The 27,129-nt window shown below is 29.9% G+C and overlaps 2 protein-coding genes and 1 long non-coding RNA gene across 8 annotated transcripts; all 3 read left to right on the plus strand.

Annotated features, from left to right (window-relative positions):
• The first annotated feature begins 1,876 nt into the window (after positions 1-1,876).
• LOC116402920 lies at positions 1,877-6,115 on the plus strand. Of its 5 annotated transcripts, none has more exons than XR_004215603.1 (4): positions 1,877-1,979; positions 2,397-2,467; positions 2,584-2,629; positions 3,444-3,513. It is a non-coding gene; the product is annotated as an uncharacterized LOC116402920 (long non-coding RNA). The 5 variants fall into 5 exon arrangements; XR_004215608.1 differs by lacking the exon at positions 1,877-1,979 and adding an exon at positions 6,097-6,115 and having other exon boundaries at positions 2,261-2,467; positions 3,444-3,510; XR_004215604.1 differs by lacking the exon at positions 1,877-1,979 and adding an exon at positions 5,161-5,186 and having other exon boundaries at positions 2,261-2,467; positions 3,444-3,510.
• A 6,342-nt stretch (positions 6,116-12,457) lies between these two features.
• Positions 12,458-15,481, plus strand: LOC101210873 (eukaryotic translation initiation factor 5). 2 transcript variants are annotated; one of them, XM_004150647.3, is made up of 2 exons: positions 12,458-12,611; positions 13,520-15,481. In XM_004150647.3, the coding sequence occupies exon 2, from the start codon at positions 13,851-13,853 to the stop codon at positions 15,183-15,185; it is 1,335 nt and encodes a 444-aa protein (XP_004150695.1). In that variant the 5' UTR covers positions 12,458-12,611; positions 13,520-13,850; the 3' UTR covers positions 15,186-15,481. The 2 variants fall into 2 exon arrangements, with proteins under 2 accessions (XP_004150695.1, XP_011649412.1); XM_011651110.2 differs by having other exon boundaries at positions 12,459-12,606.
• Positions 15,482-21,244: 5,763 nt separating this feature from the next.
• LOC101216118 (auxin response factor 17) lies at positions 21,245-24,778 on the plus strand. Its single transcript, XM_004150892.3, has 3 exons — positions 21,245-22,595; positions 23,245-23,974; positions 24,522-24,778. The coding sequence occupies exons 1-2, from the start codon at positions 21,564-21,566 to the stop codon at positions 23,863-23,865; spliced, it is 1,653 nt and encodes a 550-aa protein (XP_004150940.1). The 5' UTR covers positions 21,245-21,563; the 3' UTR covers positions 23,866-23,974; positions 24,522-24,778.
• Positions 24,779-27,129: the final 2,351 nt, after the last annotated feature.

Consider the following 27,129-nt stretch of genomic DNA (forward strand, 5'->3'; position numbering starts at 1 on the left):
GTGAAATAAACTTAGAGTTGGTTTGGACTGAGAAAAAAAAAAGTTTTTCAAAAACATCATTTTTATTTAAAGACTATTAGTAAAATAGATTAATGGTGTGTGTGGATTACATAAAAATATATTTTGAGTAGCTCTTAGATACTTTATTTTTCTTTCGATGACTTATATTTTAAATTAAACACATTCTTAATAATTTTGAGTATGAGTTCTTGAGTTTGTTATCATACAGTAAATGTTATTTGAATTTTGTTTATAAAATTTTCAAACTTGTAATCTCTAACAATAAAGAACGACTCATCTATTTATAAGATGTTCGTGAAGCAATGTGCATTTGGGTTTAGGTTATCTCTAGGCCTAGTCAATTGGACTTTTAGGCTTGGTTGACCTTTAGCTAAAATAGTTTGTTGTTAAAATCAATTGATGTTGTACTCAAATATCATGATTCAATTGAATCAATCTAACTTGTATGATTGAACAATCGTGATAAAATTTATAGTACTATAATAGTATTGAAATTTTTTTACACCACTTCTATTTATTGTTTGTCTTGTTGATAGGCTATTAAGAATAGTTTCTAGTCAACTGACATTAGTGTGAAGTCTACTAATATTTGTAAAGATAAGTTATAGCATGAACATACATAATAATGGTAGTCTTTCAATGTTAGAAGTCCTATAAACACATGACATTGTTTAGGGTCCATCAAATATCTTGTCTTTAATTTTAATTTACAGTATAAAACCAATTATAATTAGTTTCAAATTCAATAATTTGTGAAACGCGGGTTGTCTTTTATATTTTTATTTTTGTTTGTGATGTATATAGATTTTTTTTTAGAAATTTGCATAGGATAGCATTTTGAGAATATGATATAGCAATTATAACACATTGTTTTAAAATTTTGTCATTAATTTTGCAAATATGACAAAATTTTCACTTCTCCATCTTAAATTTGATATTATTCCTAAACTACCCTTCAATAACTCATTTTTCTTCTTCTTTTTAATGCCCTATGCATTATTTATTTATGCTCCCACTTTTTAAGGCCATAATCATTTGAATTTGATTCCAAATTATTTTTTTTATTTTTATACATTAGTTTTTTTGTTTTACTTTGTCTCAGTTCCGTATATATGTGTTGTGATATACTTATATTATATGTATTAGTTGGTTAATATACTTATTACCTGATTTTCGTTTTTTCAAGTTTTATGCAGTTCATTAGAGTATTATTAAGTATATGAATGATGTAACTCAATATATCATTATCAAGTATATCAACAATATATTGTTAAAGCATATCAGTAAAATGAATCATTATCAAGTATATGAATCAAGTTTACAAGTGTATATCAATAGTATATCAAGTGTATAGGTAAAACTTCAAGCATATCAAGTGCATTTAATCAATCGACCGTATAAGTGAAGAATACTAAATATATCTGCACTGTATCAGGTGTACACTAGTAGAAAAGTGGTCTACTATGACAGTTGTATACATCCCAAATTGAAAGGAGAAAAGAAAAAACTGTCACAAAAGCTAAAAAACCGCGTTTTTGGCAGGAAAAGACGGAATTTTTCGAATTTTACTTTTCGCGACAGTTATTTGGTGTCATAAAAGATACAAAAAATATTTTATTTAATTTATTAAAATAAAATTTATTTTAAATAAAAAATTTATTAAAATCAGATTTTTTCCTAATTCTAAAAACATTAAATAATTTATTTATTAAAATAAAACATCTCCCAAACTCTTTCTCTACCTCCTCCTCTTCTTCTTCTCTTCTTCTTCTTCTCTGTGGAAGATCCACACGTCGCCCCTCTTCGATTTTTCCTCCCTTCTGCTAACCATCTCTCTCCCTCTCTCACGCACGGGCCGGAAAAGACTAGACTTTCGGTCAACAACGCGCGAAATCCCTCTCTTTCTCTCCTTCAGCCGACGCAACCACCCAACACCCCTTGCACCGCTGAACTCACTGGTGAATCTCAACCATTATTTCTATTGTTTGTATTTATACAGTATATTAACTTCAAATGCTTTCATTTTACCCACAATGTGATATATTGATGGTTTTTTTTATGAAAAGCATCCCTCATAGTTTTGCTTTTATATGAGATATGTGTTTGTTTTGTCTACCATCCTATTCAATATTGTTGTTTACAATCATTTTTCTAATTTGAATCTACATTTTTTCTTTATAGTTGGCTATGTGATGAAACATTTTGGTAGCTTACAATGTGTTTGATGAAATGTCTCAATGAAGCATTTTGGTAGCTTACAATGTGTTTGATGAAATACCTCAATGAAGCATTTGGGTAGCTTACAATGTGTTTGATGAAATGCCTCAATGAAGCATTTGGTTGATTTTTGATTGATATTTGTTCGTTCGAATTAGGAAATCAAGGCCAAGGGAGATGTCATGGCTATGGGCTGAAGCTTTGAGAAAAAGAGAATGAAAAATGAAATGTGAGATTTTAAACTTTGATGGTGTGTAGGGTCTTTTTGTTTGTCTATGCATTTTCCAAGTGAATTTTAGTACTTTTGATTTTTCTATTGATATTTTGTTTATTCTTGCTATTGAGTTGCTTTGATTGAAGGATAGAGGGAAGTGATTATTGATAATTATAGGTATGTTCTCTCTCCCTTTCTTTCAATAAGGATAGTAGCAACAAAAATTACTACATGTTCTATATTGAAAGGAAAAACAAAAAAAATGATGGCGAATTAAGATTTATTTTGTATGGTAGAATTTTATTTGCCACTTACCATGCTAGATCTTTCCAAGAGGAGTAAATTTGAAAATGTCGAAATACACCCTCTACTTGAAACATAAACCGCGATGTATGTTATACACATTGGAAAGATATGAATGTGTATGTTGAAACTTAAGCCTATACACTTTCCAAGAGAATTTCTATATGTTATCTATTTGGTTTTTGGCTTTAAGTTTTTGAAACTTAAGCCTATACACTTTTTTTACCTCTACTTTTTATCAACGTTTTTAAACTATATTTTCTTCCTATGACTACCTTATGACATTTTGAATAATTGATTGAATTGAGGATTAGCATAAAGTTCTCTTACTTCAAGGACGTTGTCGTTATTTGTTCAAGTAAGTAGTGTCTACCTCCCTACCAAAATACATATTCAACTATTGTGGTTTAAAGTATATTTTGTATAATTCTAGTCTCGTTGAAAGTGTTTTAGTCTAATTAGTATGGTATATTAGTAATATATCAACGTTTGCTTGAATTAATATCATCCAAAATCTCCATAGTAGTTTTTTCCTTACTTTGAAAGATCTTGTTGTTCCTTTCCAACAATAGTGTTGGAAATTGGGGGAGGGGGGATTAAGGGCTTTATGAGAGTTATCAACTCAACTTTGTCAAATTGTCATGTAAATGGAGTACGATTTAATCATTGAACATTTTTTCATACTTAGGGCTTGAAGAATCCTCGAGAGAGTGACAATGCTTGTTGAATTTTTATGAAAATGCAACATTGAAAAGGTATTACTTATGAGTATTTATGTTCAATCTTATTTTGTTGTGATCAATTGAGATGCATAATATGCACTAGAAATTTGTTAAAGTGACTTATATGTTTTTTTGATAGGGTTGGAAGGGCTTCAAGGTACGTTTTTAACTATTGAATTACAATGAAAATTGTTTGGACTTGTTAGTTCAAAGTTTAAATTGAGTTTAGCTTGTGAAACTCAAAGATTTCATTTGTATACTGATTATATATGTTGGTGTGGAATAGTTTATCTTGCGTGTACCTAACAAAATGATTATGTTTGCTTGATTATATTTTTATTTGTCCATTTTCTTAAAGGTTTTGAGTGAACTCAAGTTTATGGTAGATTGGGGTACATTAAAATTTATTGAACTTATTTTTCATTGTCCCATTACATAATGTCCTATATAAGGTGTGTATATATATATATCTTGTTATATCTTTCTTAAAGTTTATAAACCATGGAAAGTAAGTTGAACAGTAGTTTCTTGTTAGCTTTTGTTTCTAGAGACATGTCTTTTATGTACATAGTTCTCTTTAGGGTTTGTTGAAATTGGTTTGTTGTGAATATCTATGGATTTTATGAGAGTCACCAAAAAAACAAAAAAACACAATGGTTTGTTTATCCCACATTGTTCTTGTAGTGTACCACTTTGATCAATTATGTTAATAACATGTTTTGAAATTGGAGCTTCTGCGTTTTGTTGTGTCGTTTGTTTATTGATTAATCCTAATTTGTAGTATCAAGTCTACCCTAATCTATTGGCATATTTGAGGAGATTGTTGATTTTTCTTCCCCTGTATTTTACTTCTTCAAGTTAAACTAAGTGAATAATGAATCTCATTTCATTCATTTTTGCTATTTGGTATCTCATCGTATTTTTTTTTTATTATTAAAATGAAGTTTGTTTAATGATCAACATTGAAAAGGTATTGCTTATGGGTATTTATGTTCAATCTTATTTTGTTGTGATCAAATTGAGATGCATAATATGAAACTGTTTATCAAATATCTATGAAACTGTTTCTGGACAATTACAGGACAATTACATGACAATCATCGTTCCATTACAGCATAATTCAATTACAAATTATTTTTAAAAAAAAAATAAAAAAATGCTTGACGATTTTAAAATGTCATGAACAATTGCAAGCTTGACGGTTTTAAACTATCATGAACAATTGCATTTTTGATGGTTTACAAATGTCAAGAACAATTACATTCTTGACAGTTTTAAAATGTCATGAATATTAAAATTCTTGACGGTTTTAAAATGTCATAAATCAGTTCATCCTTGACGGTTTTAAAATGTCATAAATAATACCATTCTTGACGGTTCTAAAACGTCATGAACATAAGTATACTTAAACGTCAACGTTCACTATTCTTGACGTTTAATCAACCGTCAAAAACTTTGCCTTTCTTGACGCTGGCTTCAACGACGGTTTTAAAACCGTCAAGAAAGCCTTCTCTTGACAGTTTAAAAACGTCAAGAGAGCCTGTTTTTGTAGTAGTGAATTGAGATGCATAATATGCACTAGAAATTTGTTAAAGTGTTAGACTTATCTGTTTTTTTTTTAATCGGGTTGGAAGGACTTCGACGTACGTTTTGTTAAAGCAAATTTGATCTTTATATGGCTAGGTTGATGAGTTTCCAATTTCAAAAGTCCACCTAAAGCTCTATTGTTTGTTTAACTCAAAGGTAAAAAAAAGTAAAGTATGTGGACTTGCACCGAATAGAGCCATGGTAAGTTTCCAATTTCAAAAGTTTACCTAAAGCTCTATTGTTTATTGATGAGTTTCCATAGAATTTTGAAGGTTTGAGAAGAGTTGTGGAAATTTGGGACAATACCACCCTCCTTACTTGTATTTATTCTCATTCTTATTAAGTTTTTCTAACTACGTTTCTTTGGTCCCTCAAGGATATGTCAAACTGTTCAACTTTAAGGACTACAAATTGTCATACATGTATTATTGTAGTGTTTTTGTTGTAAGGACTAGGAACGACCCAATTTTAAGGACTACAAATGGTTATTTTGCTTTACTTTAAACATTGTGAACTTTTCATTGATGAAATTTGCATACCTTGGACATTTTCTTTTTGAAGTACCTTTCTTATCATGGACAACAGTGCAGTAAGCCTAGGGAGGAGGAAACTTCTTCTTTGGCCGGTCTCACATTTTTCAATGTAATAGGTTTTAACTTAAGAGTAGAGTATGTACAGATTCTCAGAGCTAGTATTTACAATGGGATAATAAACTAAATTTCATCGGATAAGAGTTAACCAAAGAATAGCTAATGTTTGTTACTATATTTAATTTTGAGAGTTTTATTGCAAGAAACAGGGAGAGAGTGCTTTGCATTCTTATACTTGAAGCTTCGATCTCATCTCACTTCTTGCTTTTTCAACTATCTAGTGCTTTATGCACACATACACACACACTTGAACTCTCTGTATTTGTCTCTTTTGTCTCCATGAATAATGAGAAGCCAATACAAACAGATGAATTCTCTGTTTGGTTCTCTTTCTCTATCTCGATGTTGGGGAAAAGCTAAATATTTGAGGCATTGATTTCAGGAATTGGTGCAAGGGTTTGGATCAAGAGGCTGCTGCAGTTGTTGTGGCAAGATTAACTTCATAAAAAATGGAGATGGAGGTATTCTTAAATGCTTATATCCCTAAAAATGCTTATATCACTTATATTTATTCGTTTACATCACCAATAATTCTCTTCAAACATTTTAAACTGCATTGTTTTGGCTTTGGAAACTTAAAAAAGAAATTGGGAGACGACTCCAAGGTTTAGGAAATTTTATATAGGATTCTTACCTTCAAAAAGTTTACTTTGTCATGTGTGCTGAAATTCATGCGTTCCTCTATTATATTTATTCTAAGGTGTTCTTTTACAACATAAGCTCGCTCTATCTTGAATTAGTTTATAGATTTTGGTTGCTAATATTAAATTCTACAAACGCTCATCAAGTACATGGTTAGGAAATAAGTTCTTGATTAGAAATAAGATTCATAATATATATAATGTTTCTTTTACATTCACATTATTACATGGTAGTCCTCAATTTTCTTCTTTGTTGTGGTAATGTTGGTTTACAAATGTATGTGTTATGGATGCTTATATTCATGTTGTCTTTGTAGGTTCAACCAGAGTCGACAACTTCATGAGTTTTCTTTCAAAGAACATTTTCAGAGACGAACATTCTCGGTTGGTCGTTTATGCTTCTGCAGAAAATCTTGTTAGATGTATTCTAATGTTATTTAAAATATTTTTTGATTAAGGGTTGGGATTCCATACTTGTAAATTGTTGACACTTGATTGGAAATGTACGAATATTATAAATTGTATTATATCGTATATATATTGAAGTGTTGGCTGCTTTTTTCTATATGGGTGTCAATATTATAAATTCAAAATTGTCATTCTCAGCTACATTATTGTCATTCAAATGGTTCGTGTAATGGTGGAGCGGCAAGGAGAACAGGAAAAAACTGTAGTAAATTGAGAAATTTGCAACAGAAAATAAATGACGTAATAAATGAATTTGTGACAGTTATTAATTGTTGCCAATCCGAAAGCGATGACAGTTGTTTAATAAAATAAATTGTCACGATTGCCCTATATGTGACAGGAAAAAAATGTCGTCAATAGCAAAACAATGACATTTTTATACAAAAAAACTATCGCAATTAGCATATTCATGACAATTAAAAAATGTCACAATAAATGAATTCGTGACATTTATTTAACCGTCGTTAATACACAAATGATGATAGTTATTTGTTGTAATAAAATAAAATATGACAGTTATTTGACGTCGTTGAATTCTGATTAACGACATTTATTTCATGTCATAAAACTGTCATCGAAGGACTTTCCATGACTCCCGCTTCTATGACTGAAAAATAATTGTCATGAATTTCGTTTATGACAGTAAATAACTATCGTCGTAAACCACTTTTGTACTAGTGGTATCAAACATATATTAGTAATGTTTTCGGTATTAAGTGTATCAAAGAGTATCATGTGCATCAAGTGTTATCAATCAAATGTATTGGATGTATCAAGAAATATCAAGAGGTGTATTAAGTGTATCAAACATATATTAGTAACAAGGACATTTGTGATATTTTACCTCTTGATGTGTAGACTGAGTTTCGTTTTTATCATTTTCACAAATAATAAAATGTGTATGGTATGAACTTAATTATTATAATTTATTTTGTGTCTTTTTTTTTTTTCTTCGGTCCAATTTAGAAATCTTCGAGAGTTGCAATTACGATTACCTAGCTTTGAACGATTTTGTAAAAAAAAGTACTCGTATTTATTAAAATTTTGGAAATAATTTATTAAACATCATAAAATTTAATTTGAGTTTGGTGCAATAATGGCTTATTTAATTGGATGCTTTTAAAAATGGTTTGGTATCATATAAAATGTTAACAATAATATATTGAAAACCATTTAAAATCTGTAACTTGGGTGTGCATTTGGTGCAATAATGTCCTATTTAATAAAATGATTTAAGAATTTTAAAAACAATTTGTAGCTTGGTTGCAACGGTAGTTATGCACTTTTTTTTTTCATTATTTAGGAAACAATTACATATTTTATGTGTAATATGTTTAGGGTTATATTGTTCATGATGCCACTGGCTTTTCTTAAGTTAGATAAAGATGATTGAAATCTAAATATATATATATATATAATTAGATGTAATTAACTGGATAATTAGAATGGTATATAATTAGAGGTAATTAATTGAATAATTAGAATGAGTGTCAATTTTAGAAAAATTATATTAGATGACAAATTTTTTTTAGAAAAAACAGTTTATAACACCTATTTTTTTGTATATCGCAAGTTTGACAAATATGACTGTAATCACATCGTAATATAACGGTAATTTATTTTTAAATTTGATATTTTTACAATTTTAAAAATCTAACTGACATACACTCTATTATTAATTTTTTTTACTATTTTTTGTAAACTTTCCTCTATTATCATTTTTTTTTATCTATTTTTGCAAACTTCCCTCCATTCTAACCAAGTGTATGATGATGCTTGACAATATTTATTATAATTGTATTCTTTATTTTTTAAAAAATATTGTTATTTCACTTGATTTGGGTTATTTATTTGATATTGGGAAGTAGAGATTAAAAACAAAGTGGAAAGTGAATAATTTTTTTCAAAAATAATAACTATAAAATCAATTTATTTACCTTAAAAAAACTACAAATAAAATTTATTACATTTGATTTACTTTTTTGAGATGTAAGTTAAATATTGTGTCTAATTTGCTATTTTTGACCAATTTTGAAAGAATAAAAATTGAGAAAATGTGTCTCACGTACTTTTATTTATAAAATATTATCCTTTGACTAGTGTGCCTTGATTCTATTACTACTCTAAAATTATTTCAATTTTATATCATCTATCTAGTTTCAGGATGTTCAGTTTATATATTTGTATACATTTGAAATCTAGTCCATTGAAGTTATATTTATCAAAATTGGTTAAATAAGGATAACCACAATAATATTTTATGCAATAAATACAATAAGTGAATATCTTAAAAGAAAAAAATAAAGTAAAGTTACAACCGACTAATAACAAGTCTTATTCTAAAAAAACCTCAACCCACACAAAGAATAAATTTAAGATTTACTAAAAGCAAATAATATAAAATTTAACATTTGAAACAATAAATAGTAATGTCCAATGATTCTCAAAGTATTTGGACAAAAAGATAATTCAATATTTTTTTAAAAAAAATAAAATTTATGTGATTTAAAATGTTTAAATTTAACTAATTAATGATTAATATTTTTTAAATAAATTTATATTGATAGCAAGAAATTTTGGTCAATTAAATTTTGACGTGTCATCACAACAAAATGGTGGTAATTATAATTTTATTGCATTTTGGGTAGTCAAGTTTTCTCATATCCAATCCAATACAGTTCTTGATGAAAAATCGGGCCAAACAAGAGAATCTGAGCCCACCAATAAATGGGCCCAAGTTTAAGCCCAAACCCAACAGACAAATGGGTCCAAGTCCAAATCCAACAAGCAAATGAACCTAAGCCCAATAGACAAATGGGTCCAAGCCCACCTAAATCCCATGAAGTTTCTATATAAATAGAGACATTTGTCACTCATTTAATGAGATCTTTGGTTGAAGAAAAAGTTGAAACTTTGAAGAATTGAATATTCAAACTTATACAAGCTCTCAAGACGTGCAAGTTCGTATCAACCTAAAGATCAACAACTTCTAAAAGATTGAAGACTTGGAAGATTAAACTTTTCTTGAATTTCAGAAGATCGATGTTCAAATCGACTTGCAACTACAACCTTCTGAAGACCGACGAAGATCAAGAAGTTATAAGATTTAACTTGTATTCGAGAGAAAGCATCAAATGAGTAAATATTGGAGATTGTATTCGCAATATTCATCAATATACAAAGCTCAATTCCACAAAATATATTTATTTCGAAATATCGTGTGAACATTTTGGTACGCCCAGTGGGACAATCTTTACCTTACATCTCTTTCTCTTTTGAAGAACATCTAAAGAAATTATGACATCTCAAGGCAATACTTCCAAAGCTCCAAGTGACATCAACAAGCAGCCAAATACTCACAACCGCTCAAGGGAGACTTAATCATACGAAGAAGTGTCATTCTTTGAGGACGCAAAGAACATTTGGGAACAACTGTCCAAGCCACTAAAAGGTGGAATTATAATCAAAGAAATTTTTGTGATTGACGAACATATTTTCTTCTGTGAGCGCTCAAATATGGAGATGCCTCATCCAAATACCATGTCTGTTATGATGATTGACGTGGATACAAGTGAAGACACAATGACTGAGCTTGAAAAGAAGATCAACATGCTCATGAAAGCCGTTGAAGAAAGAGATAATGATATTGCATCTCTCAAGAATCACATCGAGCGTCGTGATGCCGTTGAATCAAGCCACACACATACTGTCAAGAATACTGACAAAGAGAAGACAATTATGCAAGAAAGTCATCCATAAAATTCGACCTCAATTGCATCGCTGTCTGTTCAGCAGTTGCAGGAGATGATTGCAAACTCTATCAAAACTCAACATGATGGACCTGTTCAAACTCTCTCTTTGTATTCCAAACCATATACGAAGAAGATCGACAATCTCAGTATGTCGAATGGATACCAACCACTCAAGTTCCAACAGTTTGATGGAAATGGCAACCCAAAACAACACGTTGCTCACTTCATTGAAACATGTGAAACTGCTAGTACACGAGGAGATTTGTTGGTAAAACAGTTTGTTCGAACTCTAAAAGAAAATGCCTTCGACTGGTACATCGATTTGGAACATGAATCCATTGACAATTGTGAACCACTCGAGGGAGACTAAACACAAATTAAGTGAATATCTTTAAAAAAAAAAAGGAGCCACTCAAGTTCCAACAGTTTGATGGAAAGGGCAACCCAAAAAAACACGTTGCTCACTTCATTGAAACATGTGAAACTGCTAGTACACGAGAAGATTTGTTGGTAAAACAGTTTGTTCGAACTCTCAAAGGAAATGCCTTCGACTGGTACATCGATTTGGAACATGAATCCATTGACAATTGTGAACCACTTGAGGGAGACTAAACACAAATTAAGTGAATATCTTTATAAAAAAAAAGGAGTAAAGTTACTACGAAGTAATAACAAGTCTTATTCTAAAAAAAACTAGCAAAGACTAAATTTAAGATTTACTAAAAGTAAATAATATAAAATTTAACTTTTGAAACTATAAATAGTAAGGTCGAACAATTCTCAAACTACATGGACAAAATGATAATTCAATCTTTTGTTTTGAAAATAAATTTTATGTGGTTTAAAATGTTTAAATTTAACTAATTAATGATGAATATTTTTCAGATAAGTTTATATTGAAATTGTTTTTTTTTTGCACGGTAACTGAAACCTCTAACTTAAAATCAATACTATAAAACACTAGAGTCAAATTTAGTCATACTCATATTAAATTTGGTTGCTTAGTAATTTATTATTTATTGTGTTATTGATTAAATTTTAACTTTGACCCTCACAAAAAAAAAATACTAAAATAATTTGCAATTTAAAAAATGTACTACCATGTGTCTTACTACCATAAATTTTGTTGCTAATTTTACGAGCGCCTCAAAGTTAAATCAAAATTTATTGTTTAACATGTTAGACACGGTAGTTTATAGATATATTAAGTTCTTAGTTTATTGGCCTCCTAATTCCACATTTAAGAATCATAGGTTACGAATTTTAAAATATATAAACTAAATTGAAATGACAGTAATTAAATTTTTATAAAAATCAAAATTCAAAACTAAATAATTAGAAAAATTAAAAATTTATGGACTATTTTTAGAAATTAAAAATTTATGGACTATATCTCTAAAAATAAAAAACTATAAGAATTAATTAAAGAGAAATTATATATAAAAAGAACATTTAACAAAATATTTAGACTATGTATTAAAATGTAGGAGAAAAAAAATTAAAATTTAACCTTGAAAATTTGTGAGGTAACTTCTGAAGAATGGTTGCTTCGCCTTTTCCTTTAAGTCATACCTTAATTACAATAACAACAATGCGCGCCGATATCTTCACATTTCCATTTCTACCCTCAGATTTTTATGACAATTACCATAATGGACAAAAACATATTCTTCAAATTTCTGTCGTGACTCAAAATATTCAAGAATCGAGAAACGTCGATAGCAATAGCGACTACCGAGGACAATTTCGTAAATAAAACACAACTTTTGGGCAATTTTGCCCCTCATTTCGGTTAAGCTCTAAACGTAAATATTTATATTTATATATATTTAATTTAAATTTTATTTTTACAAAAGTTTGCCCTAATTGGTGACGTGTAGGGTTTTCTTTCTACCATTCCTTCGAGCGTGTATATAAGCCCTTTCCTTCTCCCCATCAAAATCCCCATCGGCTTCTTCGTCACCGCGAAAACAAGAGCCAAAGCCTTTAAGGATCAGTTTTTTTTTCCTCCTATCACGACCATTCATCACTGTAAGGCAAGAATTTTTCTTTGTTTTTCTTGTTTGATCTAACTTCATCACCGTTTCTTGTTGATTTATCGTACTTGATTTGTTGTTTTTGTTATTGTTTGAATCGATTATAAGTTACTGATGATTGTTTTGTCTCTAACGTCTTTGATTTAATGAAATCTTCACGATCGGTATTCCGATTATAGATTTTTTATGGATTTTTGTGAGTTTCCTGCCGTATTGTTCAGATCTGTTGATTTACTTCTTTGTTTGGTATGTTTTTTCTAAATTGCATCTTTGATCGGAATGAAAAAATTGTAATCGGCGTTGTAGATTGGTGTTTGTTTATGTAAAGCTGATGAGAGCGATTATTGAATCTTATCTGTGAATTCGATTTTTATTATTCTTTCTATCTAGGATTTCATTTAGGTTTGGGATATTCGTTGTATCCGTTTGTGTTTAATTGTGTATTGCATTTCGTATCTCTTCATCACTTAAAATTTTCTCGATTTTTTATTTTCTAGTTGTAAATGATAGAGTCTGCGTTTATCTAGTAAGATGTGTGTTAAATCAAGAATGGAGCTTCAAGCTAGAATGTCTTTCATTTTGGGTATGACTGTAAGATCATTTTCGTCTTCTAGAACTTGCTCGATTTGATTTGAACTGCCGGTCAATATTTTCACTGGTTTTAGCTGGAATTTAGAATTAGTCAATTGAGATTACGAATAACATATTTGTGCGCGATCATTTGCACTTGAATGATGGTATTTATGTTGACCGTGAACGTGTTTTAAGTTCTGATTATTCATTCTGAAGTAATGTTTGTTCTAGATCTTTATTTCCCAATGGTTTTTTTTTTCTATTTTCTTGTAATATGGTTCTGTTCAACCTTAGTCATAAGGTAATCTTGCGTATTATTTGTTCTTAATTCTCAGGAAGTTGGCCATTTGGTCTGCTGTTCTGTAGTTCAAAGTGGAGGGCGTTACGTTTGAAACTCCTTTTATGTCTGAACGGGCCTCTCTCTTTTTGTCATCGATTGGATTGCTTGGAGAGTATTGTCCTACGTCTAGGAAAAAGATCAGCTGTGCTGAGACCATTGGCTGCATGCATCTTGAGTTGCTAGGAGCTCATAGAAAAGCACGAGGTCTTGGTTTCCATTTTATGCGGTCTTTCCCAGCTGCTCAAAGAGCATCAGGACTTTTTGAAGATACTGCCACTTCTACCTATCTTTTCTAACTAGAACTTGCAGTATTTCTGTTTTTTAACATGGCGTTGCAGAATATTGGTGCCTCAAACCGCGATGATGCCTTCTATAGGTATAAAATGCCTAAGATGGTTACTAAAATTGAAGGTAGAGGCAATGGCATCAAGACTAATGTAGTTAACATGGTGGAAATTGCAAAGGCCTTGGGCAGACCTGCCTCTTACACTACCAAGTACTTTGGATGTGAACTTGGTGCACAATCCAAGTTCGATGAGAAAACTGGAACTTCTCTTGTAAATGGTGCACACGAGACAGCAAAGCTGGCTGGTCTTCTTGAAAACTTCATCAAGAAATATGTTCAATGCTATGGATGTGGTAACCCTGAGACTGAGATAATCATCACGAAGACGCAGATGATCACTATGAAATGTGCTGCCTGTGGATTCATATCTGATGTTGACATGAGAGATAAACTCACAACATTTATTCTCAAGAACCCACCTGAACAGAAGAAGGGATCAAAAGACAAGAAAGCAATGAGGAGGGCTGAGAAGGAACGGCTTAAGGAGGGAGAGGCTGCCGATGAGGAGCAGAAGAAAATAAAAAAGGATGTTCTAAAAAAGAAAAGCACTACTACAAAGGATGCTGTAACCAAAGTTCCAAGCAAGAAAAAGAATAATGGCTCAGATGAAGATCATTCTCCAACTCGTAGCCATGCTGATGATAATGACCGAGCAGCTGATGACGAAGATGATGATGACGTGCAGTGGCAAACGGATACTTCTTTAGAGGCAGCCAAGCAGCGTATTCAGGAGCAGTTGAGTGCTGTCACTGCAGATATGGTCATGCTCTCAACTACTGAAGAGAACAAGTCGTCAAAGAAGTCATCTGAGCATGAGAAGTCTGCAGCCAATGGTAACAAGAATGGAAATGGAGTTTCTACACATGGTGCCCTCATTCAAGAAATCAAAGATTATTTGAAGAAAGGTGCATCCACAACCGATCTCAAATCATTCTTGGAATCACTCGCTGGAACTCGCCAAGAGATTGTGAACGCCTTAGTCGAAGCTCTATTTGATGGTGTTGGCAAAGGCTTCTCTAAGGAAGTAGTGAAGAAGAAGAAGTTCCTGGCTGTAGTTGCTGCTGTGGAAGGATCACAGATAATTCTTTTACGTGCCATTGAATCTTTCTGTCTCAACACAAGTCCAGAGGCGGGTAAGGAGGTTGCCCTTGTCCTGAAATCACTATACGATGGCGATGTAATAGAGGAGGAATTCGTACTAGAGTGGTACCAGCAGGGTGTGGCTGGTGCAAACAAAAGCTCTCAAATCTGGAAATACGTAAAGCCATTCATCGAATGGCTCCAAAATGCTGAGTCGGAGACGGAAGAAGAGTAAGAATAATATTACTGCATGCCTTTTCGTTATGCTATCTCTCTGCCTATGCGTTGGGTTTTAAATTTTACTGTCATAGTTTTTCGTTTAGCATTTCTGGAATAAGGGATGATCGTGTTGTGTTCTCATGTCTACGTGTTCAATTTGGGTGTCTTTGGGTTTATATGAACCTTGTCTTTGAACAATGGTATTGTATTTGTTTTTTCTTCAACTAGTAGCGTGTCTCTTATAAAAGCACTTCTTTAGAACTGCTGTTTAGTTTTTATTGAAAAATGGTATTGCTATTTCTTGTTTCTTTAGATCTGCTGTTTAATTTCAATAACCTTATTATTTTACTTCATAAACTAACTTTTAACATTTTGTTAATTGGACTTTTCATATTCTTTAAACTCTATCAATCTAATCTTACCGTTAATTGGACTTTCAACTTTCATTTAACTTATTGACAAACAAATTTGTATATATCAAATATAATTGACAAACAAATTTGTATATATCAAATATAATTGAAACTTATTGTTAAAACAACTTTTTGATAATGATATTTGTTTTGGGACGTAGGGATATGATGCCAAATGATTTGGAAAAAGTTAAGTTCCTACAATTTATACACGAAGAGATAATTAATTTGTTTTTACTTTTTCATTTTTATTATGGTTGTTAGTAATTATATTTGAATGTATCAGATAGAGATGGATTTCTGATATGGAATCTCGTATCTGTGTTTCATAAACTAAAGCATTTATGAGTGGTAATAAAATGGGAAATTTAAAGGTGATCCTAGAATATCTATCTGATGTTCTTTCACCACAAAAGTCATACTTTAATAAAGCTTAGGATATCAAAAGAGAGAGAGAGAGAGAGAGAAGAAGTTTACTTTTTGAAGACTAAAAGAATTTGTTGTCCCAGTAAGCTTTATTAAGAAGTTTACTCTCTATTTGTAATGTGTTTTTGTCCTCCTTTTGGAGTCCGATTAATTAAAAGGAAACAATAGCTAATAGCAGTTTGTATTTTCTTTCTTTAATACAAAATCTCATATAAAAAATACAAAAAAAAATCTCATATAAAATCAAATTGTGCCGCACATTTGTGTCAAACCAAATCGAAACCAAATCTCTTTTGTCTAAATATTATAATTGAAATCCTGGGTAAACATTATACATAAATAAGAGTCCTACAAAGTTAAAAACATAAATTAAATTAATTTTGTAATTAAGTACAAAACATACATCGAACTTCCAAAGTTAATCAAAATAATTTCTATAAAGTTATACTTATACCCTATCCTAAGTTATACTTGTATATTTAATTATTTATATACATATGTTTAATTTTTTAAATAAAACAGTTTGGTTTGGTTTAAAAATCGATTTAATATACTAAACCGAATCGAATCGTATAAAAATCAGTTTTAATTTAATACAAACTGAATCAAACTGCATGCATTGGATTTCAGTTTGATTTATCTATTGGTTCGGTTTTCAACTAATTTTTAAACGTTTTTATTAACTATCATCGGTAGTAAATTATTAATAACAATTGATAGCATACTTTTTTATTTTAAAATTATCACCAAGATTCGTTAATAGTGTATCACTGATAGTTTTCAATTTGAAAAAATCGAAAATGTGTATCCAAAATGGTAAAAATCGAAAATGTGTATGGGAAATGGTGAGTTGAACGTGAGTTTTTTTATTCTTTTATTAATTTTTGTACACCATATGTGATTATTTTATTTTGTCCTGTTTATGGTACTAACATATATATTTTGATTTTTTTTTACATTTATGTAACAATGCATAAAGTAAATATAATAACTAATTAAGTATTTAGTTAGCTTCCAAGTATGGCCTAATTGACCATCGTTTGTTTGTTATTGTTTTTTTTTTTCCCTTAGAGCTTCCCAAGTTATAATCTTTTTTATAATAATACAAAAGAATTATCGATAAGATTATTAAAAGAAAAAAACACCATTTAGCTTAGAAGTTGTATGGGTATCCTAAGCTTTATATTCCACAAGTTTTATTTTATTCTAATTTCTTTCTGCGAAAGGTAAATTTGAGAAAATATTTATATGTCATCAAGAAATCAATAAATCAAGTGTAATTGATAGATTCTTGTATTTTATATTTTTTTTAAAAAAAACCATATAGAAAACATAGAATTAGACCATTTCTATTTTGAAAGAGGTTTTGATCTCTATTTCTAATGATAGGGCTGTTTGGGAAGTAAAGAAAGTCCTATCCACTTTTGGGAAATTAATAAGCTTAATCTCCCTTATTTCCTTCCTAATCTTCTCTTCCTTCACTAAATAAGTATTTGTTTGGTAACGTTTTTGTTTTTTTGTTTATGTTTTCATCTTTTACGAAACAAAGATGTTTAGTAACGTTTTCTATTTCTCGTTCTAAAATAAATAGATACGTTTTTCATTTTATAAAGAATTATTGGAAACAAAATAAACTAGTTTCTCGTGTTCCGTTTCTCAATTATTTTTATTGATTTCATTTTCTTTTTTTTTCAAATATTTTTATCGGTTTTTTTTCTTTTTTCAATTATTTTTATTGATTTTCTTTTCTTTTTTCAATTATTTTTATTGGTTTTCTTTTCCTTTTTTTTTTCAATTATTTTCCTTCGTTTCCCTTTCCATTTTTTCAATTATTTTTATTGGTTTTTCTTTTTTTTTAATTGTTTTTCTATTTCCTTTTCCATTTTCTCACACGATCTCTTTTTTCATCCTCTTATTTCCATCTTCTTCCTCAAATAACCATTCTCCACGTAGCTTCGTTTTTCTTCTCATCTTATCTCCATCGTCTTCCTTTTCCTCTCATTATCTTCATCATCTTCCTCATCACTTATCATTCATCTTCCTCTACATGACGTTTTCCTCTTCATCATGGATTTTAATCATACTCTTCATCGTGGGTTTTCATCTTTCTTCTCGCTGGCTCTGTCCTTCAGATCTCAATCTTCATCTTGATCTCCATAAGATTACCAGAAGGTTTTTTTTTTATCTAGGTTTGATAAAGTGAGTGATGTAATGTTTAATTGAATTAGATATTAATAAAATAACATTAGAAAAATAAAAAATAAATTTATAAGAAAATAAGGAAACAATAAACAGTTATCAAACTCATTTTATGTTTATGTTTTTTTTTTCCAAGAAACAAGAAGCATAAACAGTTATCAAACACATTTATGTTTCTTGTTCTAAAAAAAGAAGAAACAAGGAATATGGAATAAGAAACCAGAAATGAAAACGATACCAAATGGGCCATAATTTTTTCAGTCGCATCAAAATTTTTTCTTTTTTCAAAATATAATTATCTTTTCATTTTTCCACAACTATTTTATATATATCCACGTATAAATATAATTGTCAAATTTCTAACAAAATTCAACTCTTCAATTTAATTAAACAAAAACAAAAAAATATAAAGGGAACTTTTTAAAAAGAGTAGGTTTTACCAAATATTTATAGTCTATAATAAATTCTATCACCGATAGTCATTGATATGGTATAGTGATATAATCCAAGATTTTGTTATAACTAGTAAATATTTTGATTTATTTTGCTATTTTTAAAAGTGCCCCAAAATATAAATCCAACGGCACTAAAAATCCAAATTAAATCATTAATTAAATATTCAACTTCCAAATATTTAATTAATTTTAATTTCATAAAACTATAAATTATAAATAAAATATTCCATGATTTGTCCATCCCACGTGAGTCTGCTTTTGTATTGGTTTTGATTGTTTTTGCATTATCTTGATGTATGATGTAATTAACGTTCGCTGTTTAATTGCATTCCAAATATTTTTTTTTCTTCATATTTCATTTTGTTTCAATGCTATTATGTTCATCGTCGTTTGTGTTAAATTGATTGTTAATGATAGATAACACAATTCTCCGATATTGCACTTACAACATCAATTTAATATATATGCATAATTTATTTCGCATCTAACACGTCAATTAATTTATTGACATGAAAAACTTGCGTATAAAACGTTCAAAATTGACATTGTATTTACGAAAATTAATGAAAAATGTTTTTCAACAAAAGTTTCAAATTTTGGTAAATTAAAAATACTAATATTTGTGTATTGAATTTATAATACGAATTTTTTAAAAAGAAAAAAAAAATCAACAGTACGAATTAAAAAAAAAACTTTCTCATCATCTTTCTCACATAATCCCTCCCTCAAACAATAATTATCATAATCCTCTTCATTTATTTCCTTCTCAAACCATGGTTATAATAATTCTTTCCTTTTTATAATTTGTTTTCTATTGTTCCTTTCCTTCCCCAAACGGCCCCTCCAAAATATTAACCATAGCTTTGAATAATTCTTTTTAAGAAATGAAATATTAATCAAAGCCAATTCGTATTTTAAACAGTTTGGTTCTTTCAATAAACATTAAGTTCACTTTCTTTAGGAAAATTATTATTATTGTTTAATTAATTTTGATAAAAATTAAAATTGAGAGGGTAATTTTTTAAAAAAAAAAAGTGATTTTTTTTCTATTTTGAAAAAAAAAACAATTTAAAATTTATTAAAAATATATAAGGTAAGATGAATATTTAAAAACATTAAAACGAGAATTGAACAAACGTTAACATCGGGAGACTAAAATGATATTTTTAATCTTATTATTTTTAATACAATCAACATTGGTCATGTTTAATAATTCAACAATGAAATTAAAAAATATTAAAAATTCTTTTAATTTTTAATTTTTTCAATATTGGTTAAAATTATATAATAAAATAAAAATTTTAAAGATGAAAGCTTAATTAAAAATAAAATAAAAAATATATTTTTAAATTTTGATTTGTTTTCAAATATCTAATCTGGTATCAATAGTAATATTTAACAGTTTTAAATATGTACATCATGTTGTTTAAATACGTATTGTCCGTTTTTTAAAATTACAAATACCAATTATCTTAATAAAAACGATTACATTATCACTAACAAATGTGATTATATTGTAAATATAGTTTTGTTTGATTCATGCATTGAAATTTCAAATAAAGCAAAAATTCTTACTATTCTAACATAATTTATTCTTTGTAGATTTAATTAATTTTATGAAACTTAGATGGGGAGTTGTTATAGTTTATTTACTTAATTTGGAATATTTAAATACCTAACCATTTAATCTCTATACCTTAACATTTGTAACATATAGACTATAAATACTTTGTCAATTATTCTATTTATAAAAATCTTTTATTAATTATTATAGAAAATTAAAAAAAAAAAAAAGTTACATGTGAATTTTTATTACTTAATATCTTAGTTTTTATACAAAAGTAGACAATTTAGATCTCAAATAAAAAGGTAGTTTTAAATTCATCTAATTATTTTAATTTATTTAATTAAACTATTAGTTACCGAACAGTAAGTATAGAGTAAATTATTACTATTGTTTAATTGAGTATAATTGAACTGTATAAACTATATACTTCAAAATTAGAGATTTCATTCTCTCACCTGATAAATTATATAAAATACATTAAATTTTTATTATCAAGGAAATTAAAGAACCAAAATAATTTTTAACATATTTTTTTTTGTTTCTTCTTATTATTCTGTCAGAAAAAGTAAATTGAATTATATTTTATTATTTAAAAAACCAACATGTTATCATAAATGAATATCTATTATTAAAAAATTTAAATCCACGAGGGAATCTAAAATTTGAATGGCTTCTAATAAGATTTGTTTTTAATTTCAATTATAAATCAATAAAATTTTAAAGAAATTAAGATTAAAATAATATTATAGTTCTAATATATTTGTAGTCAATTGTTTATAATTACATCCGGAGAATATATCTCAGAATCTTTATTAAAAAATAAAAGATAATCAAGGTGTAGGAAATAATGATTTAAAGAAAAAAATAAAAAAGTAGTAATTAAAGGGAAGAGAAAAAAGGAAAAGAAAAATAGAGCAAAAGAGTTTAACAAAAAGATCAGAATTTTAGTTAGTCTGTCGGGGGTAAAACCGTAAAATCAGTCCCAATTTAAAGGCTTTCCGTTACGTAAGTCTGTTCTTCTCCCGTTGCCGATTCCTGTTTCTCTGACCCAATACGCCATTCTCTCTTTCTCTCTTTCTCTCTTTCTTCAAAATGTTTACATATCTTTTGTAGAGAGAGAGAGAGGGATGAACATGAAGAAGAAGATGAAGACATAGTCACAGTTCTTTCCCAAATATCTCTCTCACCATCCCTAAATTTTCTATATAACAACAAAAACCCTAACACACAATTTCATCATCTCAAACTCTCTTTCTTAATTTTGTTTGCTTTGCCCTAACAATTACACAATTTTGCATTGTTCATTGTTCGATCACCGCCGGTTCAGTTCCGGCATGATGGACCCGAATCTTTGGCGTGCCTTTTCTGGCAATTCTGCTCACATCCACACTGTCGGTTCTGAAGTTTACTATTTCGTTCAAGGACATCTTGAACAAGCTACTTACGTCCCGACACTTTCTCGGTCAGTTCTTTCTAACCCTATTACTAAATGTATCGTTTCTGCTGCTGATTACACTGCGGATCCACTTTCTGATGAGGTCTGTCTTAAGCTCAATCTTAATCCAATTCCTCCTGGTCAGAGTGTGTCTCAAGTGGTTCATCCATTTAGTAGTTGTGATGATGGTAATGGGCAGAGGAATAGAATCGAGAAGTTTGCTAAGGTTCTTACGTCTTCTGATGCTAATAATGGCGGTGGATTTTCTGTGCCGCGTTTTTGTGCCGATTCTATTTTTCCTCCGTTGAATTATCAGGTTGAACCGCCAGTACAGACTTTGGCGATTACTGATGTTCATGGAGTTGTTTGGAATTTTCGTCACATTTACCGTGGGACGCCGAGGCGGCATTTGCTTACTACTGGGTGGAGTAAGTTCGTGAATAATAAGAAGTTGATTGCTGGTGATGCTGTCATTTTCGCCAGGGATTCTAGCAGGGATATTTTTGTTGGCATTCGCCGAAGCTCTAAGAGCAGTGGAGGCGGTGATTGCAGTAAATGGAATAGCCAGGTTGGTGGAGGAGGAAGGTGCAATGTGGAGGAGAAACGTTCTGGAGATAGAAGTACTGACGTTTTCACCCGAACTAATATTGGGAAGGTGCCAGCCGAGACAGTTGCTACTGCTGCGGAGTTGGCCGCCGAATTTAAGCCATTCGAGGTGGTTTATTATCCTAGGATTGGTACATCTGAATTTGTTATACCAGCTGAGAAAGTGAACAATTCGTTGAATTATCAGTGGTATCCTGGGATTAGAGTGAAAATGCCTGTGGAGACGGAGGATTCTTTGAAGACGCAATGGTATCAAGGGACTGTAACCTCAGCATCTGTTCCTATCCAAGGTCCTTGGAAGGGTTCTCCATGGCGTATGCTTGAGGTAAAACTTTCCTTTGTTAACCTATATCTCGGAGCTAGCTATCATGTCTACTTTTGAATCATTTCTATTATCTTTCCTTTCTTAGTTGAATTTTGCTTCGTTTGATTGCTTGAGTCTCTCAATCGTTTTCTTTGTATTTAGCTTTATCTGTAGCTTCTTACGTTTTCAATTACCCTCTCATTGTTGAACATGCATCGTGTATAGTGTCTGTCTGGATTATTTGGTGTTGGATAATGTGGGGTTTGGTTGCTAGGTGTGTTATCACTTATCAGGTTGGTTGATCTGATAAAATGTGCTTGTAAGTAAATGTGTAGCTCTGTTGGGTTATATATTACGGCTTTGGTGGTTGAGACAGTTCTTAAACAATTGATTTAGTTGGATGACACTTGAGTACTTTTGTTATATAAACATACCAGATAACAAGCCAACATAGGAGAATTCAAATAGGACGTCTTTTTTGTAAGTGCGAAACATGAATTTTGGGAGCTGTTGATTTAATCTAATGAATCTGGGTGTTGCTTAAAATGGGGGGTGTCTCTTTTCCCTTATGTCAGTTAGGGATTTACATTTCATGCGGTTCTTAGAAGTTCTTTATCACTATTTATTATCATTATTTTTGTTTTTTTCATGTAATTTCTTTTTTCCTTAGGTTACATGGGAAGAAACTGATGCTCTGCAGAGTGCTAAGTTTGTGAGCCCTTGGGAAGTTGAACTTGCTTCGCCCTCTCCTCCCATACCCCCTCCTCTTCACTCAGCAAAGAAATATAGAATTCCCCAGAAATCTGGGATGGTGAATGCTGAAGCTGATCTGTTTTCACCTATGATGAGATTCGGTGATTCAACAATGGGGCAATTCAATCGATCATTGATGAATTTTAACTCTTTTCCTGCTGGCATGCAGGGAGCCAGGCAAATCTTTTTCCGTGAATCTGGGTCATCCAATCCACATAATGAAATTTCTCCACCAACATCTGATGAAAATTCCATGTTGAAGCTGAACACAGCTCCAAATACACAAACGGTGTCCACTGATCTCCATATTGGTAGTGTGCAATCGGATACCTTATCGCCTGATAGTCAGGCTAGTGTTCTTTCCTTTGCCACAGGAACAGCTGAGAACCAGAGCTGCAACTCAACTAAAGCTGGAGTAAATTCATTTCAATTGTTTGGTCAAATCATCTATACGAGTCCTCCTGCCGAAAATGAACTTGACAATGGTGCTGACAGTGATGATGGTGACAAGAAGCGTAAACGGTCAATTGATCTTTGATCAGTACAATTCTTCTTGTTGTGTGCTAGAATGGGAGCCTCGGGAGTCAAATGTTTTCTTTTAGTAAATAGTAGTTACATCTTTGTCTTGCGTAGAAGCAGCTGTACAGGTACGTATGTCTTCCTATCCTTTATACTTTGGCATGTTGATAATGAAATGTGGATAAGTTTAGAAGGTACTTCATGGATAAGTTAAGTTATATAATTGTGTTCTCAAACTTCATTCTTTGTTACTTACTGCGATGATAATGCGTCAAATGGATGCCAAAGTCTATGAGTGACTGATTATAGTTATTTTTATCCAGTCAAATTACTTAGAGAAGGATATTTCTTCTAATAATATACAAAAAAGAAGAGGTTTGAATATGATGAATGTTTAGGCAATTTTTAGTAGTGCCCTCTGAAGAAGGGTTAATCACTTTTTTCTTTGTAACCACCATTCCCCCATTTCTCACATACACTAGTTGAACTCTTAGTTACTTGTAATCTCGTCTCCGTTCTTTCTGAGATCAAGGAGGATCTTGCCCCGTTTGGATTTTTCTGGTTAATATAATAATCCAAGTCTTTGTAAAATTTATATCATGTTTGATCTGCATGAGAAGACAATTTGTGTTGAAGACCGTTGACTGTTGTTTTTGGTTCTCTTGCTGTATGCAGGTACTTGAGCTAGGCAGGAAGCTGACTACAGTATGATCATCCGTTACTGATTGTTTTACTTTTATCTTATGGTAGTTTGTTTAGTCTGACCTCAAAAAAGTTTAAACTCTTTGAATTTTTATTGACGTTCTTGTTTGCTTTTTTCATGTTGACATGACACTGCTTTGGATATTGTTGAACCGTTTTAATGTTTTTTCTAGTGTGGAATTGGATGGTTGAAACTTCAGAACTTTGAGACATGATTTGTTCTTGATTTTGATTGCGTGTGTGTATTTTTTTTTAATTCATTTTTTATGTTTATGAAAAATGTGGTTTTAATGGGATGGTGTGTTTTTTACTCTAAAAATAGAGTAAAAGATGTAGGATTTAAATTTATGTGAGTTGGTGATGAAATAGTTTGTTACATTGTTGAAAAATGTCATGTATCCCTTTTGGACTCTTTTTCTTTTCTTGTTTGAATATGACATCATTGAGGTACATTTGTCTTTATTATTAATGCTATGCTATGGTATGCTGATGTTGGTTTTTAGAATAATATGACCGTCTTAAATGTGTTTGAGAAAACATTTGAATTCTATCATTTTCCAAAGATAAATTCTAAACCCTATTTGTTTTTAAGTAATTAATACGTTACCTACATTTGGAAAACAGTTTTCGAATTTTTTTTCTGAAGTAGCTAAACAAATTTTTTTTTAAAAAAGGATGGAATTGATATTTATAAGATTAATTTTTAATGTACAATAGTTACTAAATGAAGTCTTTGTTATGTAATAGTTATTTGTTGTACTTTTTCTGAACTTTTTGCTTTTAGGATGAAAGACTATGCCAGTATTAATAAGTTGAGTTCACATTGGTAGTTTACGTCAATATGAGGCCAAAATAAAATTGGGATTCAAATGGTCACTTTTAAAATGTACAAAAACTAGATGGAAATTTTTTTTAGATGGATCAAAATGATAATTTTGAAGGCACAAAAACTAACATGAACTAAAGTGTTATTTTCAATAATTGTGATATTGAAACTCAGAAATAGCTACCACAATACTCACCATCAAGACATTTAGATATACGGTAGCCTACAATATTTTCCAATTCGATTATAATTTTTTAAAATTATACACAATATTTGAAGGTAAGCAAAGAAACGATTATGTGACCATCATAGGATTCTGATTTTGTTTTTTGTTTTGAAAATCTCACTTGCATCTAATTTCTAGTTAACAGCACAAAGAAAAATACATTACGAACTAACTTCCATAACAATTGAATAAGATTGTTATTAGGAGTATGTAAACCGTAAACGTGGCCTAACTGTTCTTCTAATTATCCCCACTTAAATGCATTACATTAAAAAGAAAATTAATGTCTAATGATTTTAGGTAAGTTGAGATGGGCAGAAGGTTTAAAATAAGAGGTTTTAACTAAGGTACCTTACTACAAGTTTAATCTAATGTTAATTTTTTTTATAAGTGTTTTGACGAGCTTCAATTTTACATAAATGTACTGCTCAAAAGATCGAACTACCAATCTTTATTAATAATATAATTAAAAAAATAGAAAAGTGAAATAAGAAAAGTGAACCAAGATTTGCATTTATTAGACATACTATGTAAATATGATATGTGATTAATTATATTATGGTAATATTATAATTAAAATTAACCTATAATTATTTTTTTTTGGTGATTTTGTTAAAAAATTCTTTACTCTGCCGATCTTTCTCTTCGTCTATTCTTTCTTATTCCGTTTATCTCCTTCAAATTTTTTCGTTCGAATATATATATATATATGTAGTTCATACTTTGGAAAATATTCAGAGTATAGGAAAAATATATAGTTCATGCTTTGAAATTTTTTTAGCGTAAAATATATAGAATATTATGGAGTTTTTGATCAACAACTTAGGGTATGTGAAAAATTATATAATATATAATGAAAAATTATAGTACATTACGTAGGTATATGAAAAATATAAAACTTGAGATCATATATATGAACAAATTAGTTGAAGGTGATTTCTCTCATTGTGTTGGGATGAAATGTGAAAAAAATTTACTTGCCTTCAAAATTGACGGGGGATTTCTCTAAATATCTCTTAATTAAGATTTTTATATGGACAAAATTTTATATATTAAAAATCTTTATGATATGTTGATTTTATATGTGTAGCAAAAAAGAATTATGATAATAGGATGTTACTACATTTTTTAAATTGCAAAAGTAATAAATTTAAAAGTCGATAACCCTTTGATAGCAGTATGATATCACAAATTACTTGTTATATTTGTCATATTCACAATATATAAAAAAGATATGTTTTTTTCGTAAATGTTTTTGTCATTCGATTCAATTTTTCTTTATAGTAATCAATCAAATGGCTAAATATTCAAATCAACCTTAACTAATCATACTTGAAAAAAACAAAATTTTCATACAAAGAATGAATTGGTAGAATTGACAAATTAAGATGTTTACATGGTTGGAGTTCTTATTCCTTGCCCTCATTTCATACCTTTAGGAGGGGAAAATATCATAAAATTTAAAAATAGAATGCTAAAAATCAAATTGTTATCCATTAGATCTATTTAAAATTTTAAGTGTAAAAATC

The sequence above is a fragment of the Cucumis sativus genome, chromosome 1 (genome assembly GCF_000004075.3).
Source record: "Cucumis sativus cultivar 9930 chromosome 1, Cucumber_9930_V3, whole genome shotgun sequence".
Lineage (NCBI taxonomy): Eukaryota > Viridiplantae > Streptophyta > Magnoliopsida > Cucurbitales > Cucurbitaceae > Cucumis > Cucumis sativus.

Bases quoted from the DNA above. Each gene is read 5' to 3' on its own strand.
- LOC101216118 (XM_004150892.3), top strand. From the start codon at position 21,564: ATGATGGACCCGAATCTTTGGCGTGCCTTTTCTGGCAATTCTGCTCAC. The intron at 22,596-23,244 runs GTAAAACTTTCC...TTTTTTCCTTAG, and splicing joins CTCCATGGCGTATGCTTGAG to GTTACATGGGAAGAAACTGA.
- LOC101210873 (XM_004150647.3), top strand. From the start codon at position 13,851: ATGGCGTTGCAGAATATTGGTGCCTCAAACCGCGATGATGCCTTCTAT.